We start from the raw sequence: 6,783 nt of genomic DNA on the forward strand, positions 1-6,783 counted from the left end.
TAATAGTTAACTTTTCTCGTTCAGCTTTCTCGTCATGCATGGTAGCAATACAAAGTTATTTCACATTTTCTATTTTGTGCAGGCTAACTGAACTCCCCTAGCACATCAAATTAGTACCAAATAGAAACAGGAAATCATGAATTACTGATCAAAAATTGCTTGGAAATTTGATCAACTAAAAAAACCAATCAACTCTTTATCACTCATTTCAGAAAAGAGCTCATAATATATTACATTACATAAATATTACATAATATATTATATATCTGTATATAATACAATATAAATGTATGGTCTACAGCTCAGGTTTTCATGGGAGAAAAAAGTCGTATTGTTACTTTTTTCTCAAAAAAAAAGTCAGAATTCTTTTCTGGTCAAAATTACTGAACAGAAAAAAGTCAGAAATGTTTTTCTCGTCTGGCCAGAAAGTAAAAAACACAAGGAAAAGAAGAAACAAAGAAAGAAACAATGTTCAAACAACTTGGTATGAGTTCTGTATTTCCGCTGTCTAAGTCCCGCCTCTAGTTTCATTATCCAATCAAATACCGCCGTGGGTTCTGTTTAGCATTAGCCGCGAACTGCAAACCTGTTATTCTTGTCAGTGTTTTTGTATAAAAGATTAACGGTAATGAAAGTGTTTCTCTTGAAGATCAGAGAAAATGAGCACAGATCAAGGTGTTGACAGTGGAAACAGTGTTTCAACGGGGGAGGAAAATGACCTAAAGAAAGAAGCACAAAAGAGGTAATTGACAGCTAGCTTAGCTTTGAAGGGAGCTAACGTTGCTAAGTGTTCTGTGTGACGTAGCTTAATTAATTTTATTATGTTTTTTATTGTTATGAAGGCGTTGCACAAGTAGCTTTTTTATTTGTCTTTGGGGTCTTTTATTGTTGTGAGCAGCAAACCTAATAAAACACACCAAGAAGAACTAATTAAATAACAATTGAATAACGATGTTTAAAAATATATCTAAATTACACAAGTGAGGCAAAGTGTTGCTATTTTGTTGTGTTTAGCTGAAAACTAAGTCCAGAAAGTAATATTCTTAAAAGCCTTTGTGTTCAGTGTTATGAAATCTCTTAACCTGTTTAAAATAGTCACAGATGCTAAAGTTTCGGGAGTTGCAGAAGTTTAAAAAAGATATTTCAATCGTTTAATATTTTTTGTGAAATATATCACTTATTTTTATTCATTTTCAATCTAGAACTCCATTCTCAAAGTTTAAGAAGGTCAATTCCCACTTTAAATCTCCTGTAAGTAGCTTTTTATCTTTTAAACACTTATACAGTAGTGTTTTGATTCATGTGCCACACATACATTCAGTTTGTATTTTTGGGGGTTTGAACCTCAAAGCTTCAAGTACCAGAAAGTCCTAAAGTGAGTCCTGAAGAAGAGGTTGCAGAACTACAGAAGAAGAAAGAGCAGCTGGATTCAGAGATCACACAGCTGGAGGAAGAGTGAGTGCAGCTGTGTTTTCTTTTTTGTATTTTATAAATGTCAGTGGTTTGTCTAAGACATATAATTGCTTGGTAAAATTTTGGTAGCACATAAAGTTAATAGATTTCCATTTAAACATTTAATCATTAAATACCTCAGTTCAAAGTTGTGTTTTCTACCCTGTAATAATTTAATATTCATTAGTAGCAATAATCGGATAAAAAATTATTTGTTTGAGCCAACATTAAGTGTTTTTGCAGGGGATGTAGAGTGGAAGAGTTGGACCAACATATAGATAAGCTGCACGAATACAATGACATCAAAGATATTGGCCAGTCGCTTCTGGGCCGCATCGGTAAGACATTTTCACATTTGTTTTTAAAACATTAAAAGTGTAAAGAAGAGGGCAAGTCAAATGTCTGTAAAAATATGTTTGCATTTATCAAATATACAGTTGAATCCAGATGTTGCCTAAGCTGTATAGAAAGATTAATTCATTTATTTTCTTCATTCACTGTCTGATATTTAATTTAAATTAACTTTTTTCTGTTCTAGGTCAGTTAGGTTTACCAAATTGATCTTTATCTGTTAAGATAAAGATTTTTGTTGATTTCTTAAGTGTTTATATGTTTTTCTTTAGTATTTGGTAAAATTGCATGTGGAGTTGATTGACTTGGGTCAAACATTTTTGTGCATCCTTCCACAAAATTAGTTTTATGGAATTAAGTGAGTCAGGTTTGTAGTCTACATTGCTCCCACACACCAGTTCAGTTCTTCTCAGAAATATCCTGTTATTTTCTTTATTCCATTTTTGGAGTTCCCAGGCGAACAGATTTATCTGCTGTCCTGATTCTCAAGTTTTGTAGCCTGTGATATTGTTACTATTAAAGGAATCCATGAAGTAGATGTCTGGAAGAAATGGGAGTATACACATGGAACCTTACAGGAAACAGAAAAAGTGCAAGTCAGCATTTAATTTTGCATTAGTTTGGGACAGACTTTTCGCTGTTCTAGAGCCAACCATTAGAGGGCAGCAGAAATGCACATTTGTTTTCTTGTGGTAGGTGCTCCAAATGCTAAGTCTTAAGTTTTTTTCACGTGTTTTTGCCTTTAGTCATTCATTATGTAATGTTAAGTCCACAGTTATAACAGCCATTTTTTAAAACAATAGTATATTCATACTGTGTAAGTGTCATAAAGTAGGGTCAAAACGGGCGAAGTTTACTACTCCTTTCACAATATTAGGAAGTTATGGTGAATCATAGACATGTCAGCTTGACTCTTGCTCTGCTTATATCTTTGTATTTCAGCCACCAATATGAAAAAAATTGTATTCCCTTTCACTCCCCTTTTATTAACTTCTTCTGCATTTATGACGAGTAGTAAAAGTCCTGTTATCTGTTTTATGAGTTAAAAGCTTCCTATCTCTTTAAATTCCAAGTACAATGAAGAGTTGAGATGATAATGACCTCTTAGTCAACGGAGGTGGCGTTTCCCCTCTGACACAATGACGGCCTTTCACATCACGCACACATTGACAGACAAGTACTGTCTCTGTCTGTCCCCATAGATATATTCACACATGCACATGCATTACAAATGCAAACACAGACTATCTTCTCTCACCCCACACCCCTTTTCTTGCCCTTTCTGTCACTTTCACAAAGAGTCTACACTTAAACATTGAGTACTGTTGTACTGTATGTTCTTATACTGAGAGGGAGGGGATTTGTGGGCAGGGTGAAATGTAAAAGATACCCTGTTTAGCCTCTAAAGACAACTGTCCTTTTGTTATTAATTATTGGTTTCTTTGTGTTTTCCTGTAAGGATAAAAACCATTAATAATTTAAACAAAACACTTTTAATTTGTATTTTTTCAATATGCTGACATTATCAGCACCTTAGGGGTAATTTAATGGCACGACCAAAACTTTCTTTGACACATTTTCTTTTTCATTAGTTTGTATGAGCTATGTTTGTACACATGAAGTTGGATCACAAAAAGAGAATAAAATAAAAAAAATATTGGAAAAAAACGAAGTTGGTGTACTTTGAATTTGGATCTGAATTCAAACTGACTATCAGAATTGGCATGAAAGCGATATGGTTGTCAGTGAAGGGTCCAAAGAAGAGAAATGTCCAACATGTCCAATGACAAGCAGTAGTGTGGATGAAGTCAATTCAAGTAACTTTATTATCCCCAAAGGGCAATCTGTTGTGTAGACAGCAGTGAAGACATACAAAAAAAATAAACAAACAAACATAGAAATGCATACTAAAAAGCGAGTAGTACATTTTAGTTGTAACGATGTGGCCCTGCAATCGACAAGGCAATAGCTGCTGAAATAGTAGTTTTTTTTTCATTGTGTTTGTTTAACAATATCACATTCTGTGTCTCCGTCCAGAAGGTAAAGCGGAGAATTCTGGCCTAGCTATCATTTTGGCTGATAGCTATGATCAGCCAAAAATGATCCTGGCCTTCTTCAAAGACCTGGATTTGTAGAGATCACTCAGGCCATTAAGAGCTTTGCCAGCAATTCTACTACAAATCTTGTCAATATTTTCAAGCAATTCTTATTTTACAGGTGCACTATTGCAGTTCAAGGTGATAGAAAATCCAAAGCATCTCAAATAACCTCTCAAAATTCAATTTTGAACAAACAATTAGCTAAAACTTGAAGTAGATTGGTTATATGAGCTGACGGCCAAACCGAGTGCTAGTCCTATTAGATAGTCAGAGGAGGCTGTGATTTACACAAGCTAACCATGTTGGAATAAGAAAAGATTGAAAAAACATCGCATTGTCCAAAAAGTCTGAATTTCAGCTGTGTGATGAAGATTTTAGGTCCAGAATCTGGTCTAAAAACAAAAAACCTCAGATCCATTCCGCATTGTCTCAAAGGCTCCCCGTAGTGATGTTGTAGTTGTATGGGGGATATTTTCTACTCTAATGAAAAAAGGACAATGTACCATGTCACATTGCTCAGATTATCTCAAACTGTTTATTTGACGATGACATTGATCTCACTTTGGTTTCTAAGGTCATCAGATGTAAATTTAATAGATCACCTTTGGGGTGTGATAGAATGGGAGATTTGCTTCAAAGATCCACTGCCACAAAATTTCCATTAACTGTGTGATCCGTCATGTTAAATTGGACCAAAATTTCTGAGGGCGGCTTCCAACAACCTATTCTATATAAAAAAAAACATTTTGGAGTCAAACTCAAATAACAATGTTATTTTCAAAGAATTTGAATTAGCTGAGATTTCTGATGGCAATATATCATGTCATGTCTTTCACGGAGCTAAATTTTCTCAAAACAGTTTCTATCTGCATGTTTTATCTGTTCTCACTTTTCTATTAGTTTATTTTGCTTTAAAAGTTTATGTTTAATCTTTGGCTTGATTGTGCTTGTGTTTTCAATTAAACTTGCTGTTATCTCTGCAAACATTTAATCTTGATGTGCTTGTTTTTCTGTTAAATTAAAGACCATAATAGTTATCCACTGGAAGGAAGTAGTGTGTGAGAAGACAAGTTGCATCAACATTACCATCCAAGATATAGCAGTGACACTTAACTCTACTTGTTTGAGGAACATTGAGAAAAGTATTTGGCTGTTGCATTGAATAGAAGTGGAATGCAGGAGTGATGTTGTGCCTTTGAAGTCAATCTGCAAGCGCTCACATTAAACAAATACTCTCTTCCTTTGAGATAATTGTGACCTTCTCACTTTGTTTATAATTCTGCAGCAAAATATATGGTTCTTCTTAAATAGCATATTATTTATACTTGCAGTGGAGTAACAAGTGAACAGAAGGTTATGTATATTCCAGGCCTTAATGTTTATGTTGATCTTTAAATGTTAACTGTTAACGATGCAAGCTAAGAGATTGTGGAAAGGTAGCAAGGTTGTCATCATGAGATAGTCAACACTTTCAGTTGATTGTAGATCGATGGAAGGGAATGAAAGTTTAAATGTTATGTAACTTGAACTGTGCTACTTATGCTTTTTTATTTTGAAATCGCATTTGAATATTTTTTTTTTTGACTTGATTTATGGTTAATTATATAACAGCAACCCTCCTCTACAATCCTTTTAGTGCACTCTGTTGTACTTGCTATCAAATGCTAAAGCTGACGTTGTGTTAAGATAATTTGCGAAAAAGCAAACAGTTGCATTCTCCTGAAAGGAATTAAAATAAGTAACCATAAGTAACCATTCCTAAATGGTTAGGAATGGAAAACTCGTGTCATTGTGGTAACATTTTAACACACTTGTTTTGTCAAGCCATATGTTCAAAGTGGCTGTGGATTTCACATGCTGTGATGTCGGTCTGGTCAGTGTTTAGTGGATTGTTTGAAAAGTAGAGCGGAGCAAGTTGACCCTGTAACCTGTGTGTGGTGTGTGTGTGTCTTGCAGCTGCTCTGAGGGGGACCACCACGCGAGATCTCTATGCACACTTTGGTCTTGAACTGGATGACTGAAAATGAACGTTTTTTCAAAGTTTTCAATTCCTTACATAAGTGCTTCTTGAAACCAGTTAAAGAATGTAAAAGATAAGAAGAATATGTTTATTTAAAGGGAGTGTGACTTGCAGTTTTTGAACTTCATCAATTTTATTCTTGTCTTTTTGGGATGGGAGTTAGTTGAATTTAACAGATGTACAATAAGAGATCTGAGTAATAGCATGGAGAAATCGGGCAGAGTTCAGCATGCATGTTGTTGGAAACATGCTTGCTGTCGTTTAGCTCACGGTAAGTTACTGCATAGTTGCAGACTTTTTTCCCCAACCCCCAGCTGGTCTAAAGTGTGAGATTGTAAATTTGTGATGTAACTTGAAGGAAATTTTTGTTTCATGCTTTGAATTGCATAAAGTTTGGAGGAGCGTGATTGCAGTGACGTCACTTGTTGATTTTGTAAAAAGTTTTAGCTCTCAGTGCAATTTTCTTGATGCAATCTCTAATGTGCAATAAAAAATAGAAAGCATTGTCGTTCTTTGATTATTTATTATGCATTCTCACTTCAGATGAAGATTGAATAGATTTATGATTTTTCTTTTTTTTTCTTTTTTTTGTAACCCCAAATAAATAAACAAAAGTTTCAACCCTGTTAAAGAACCCATATTGCTCTCTAGTAAAATAAGTCTGTTGTTCTAAATATGCTGAATGAAAAGGCTTAATCTTATGGGAGTGGTTTCATCTGTCCATTGATAACTTGTCTAACTGGTATCAGCATAGGAGTTTCACAAACTTAATCTTCTATTTTATTATGTCTTTTATGTCGGGCAGGATCTTATCCCTCAAGTGAGAAATAAAAATGACATATCACTTGGAAGGTGAAACTC

The 6,783-nt window shown here is 34.5% G+C and overlaps 1 protein-coding gene across 1 annotated transcript; it reads left to right on the plus strand.

Moving 5' to 3' along the window:
• The first annotated feature begins 550 nt into the window (after window positions 1-550).
• Window positions 551-6,425, plus strand: swi5 (SWI5 homologous recombination repair protein). The gene is made up of 5 exons (XM_088011005.1): window positions 551-742; window positions 1,203-1,251; window positions 1,352-1,455; window positions 1,696-1,790; window positions 5,859-6,425. Exons 1-5 carry the CDS (start codon window positions 660-662, stop codon window positions 5,921-5,923), a joined length of 396 nt encoding a protein of 131 aa, XP_087867131.1. The 5' UTR covers window positions 551-659; the 3' UTR covers window positions 5,924-6,425.
• The last annotated feature ends 358 nt before the right edge of the window (window positions 6,426-6,783 follow it).

This window comes from Poecilia mexicana, unplaced genomic scaffold (assembly GCF_051168715.1).
Source record: "Poecilia mexicana isolate PSO_F unplaced genomic scaffold, ASM5116871v1 scaffold_12, whole genome shotgun sequence".
Classification (NCBI taxonomy): domain Eukaryota; kingdom Metazoa; phylum Chordata; class Actinopteri; order Cyprinodontiformes; family Poeciliidae; genus Poecilia; species Poecilia mexicana.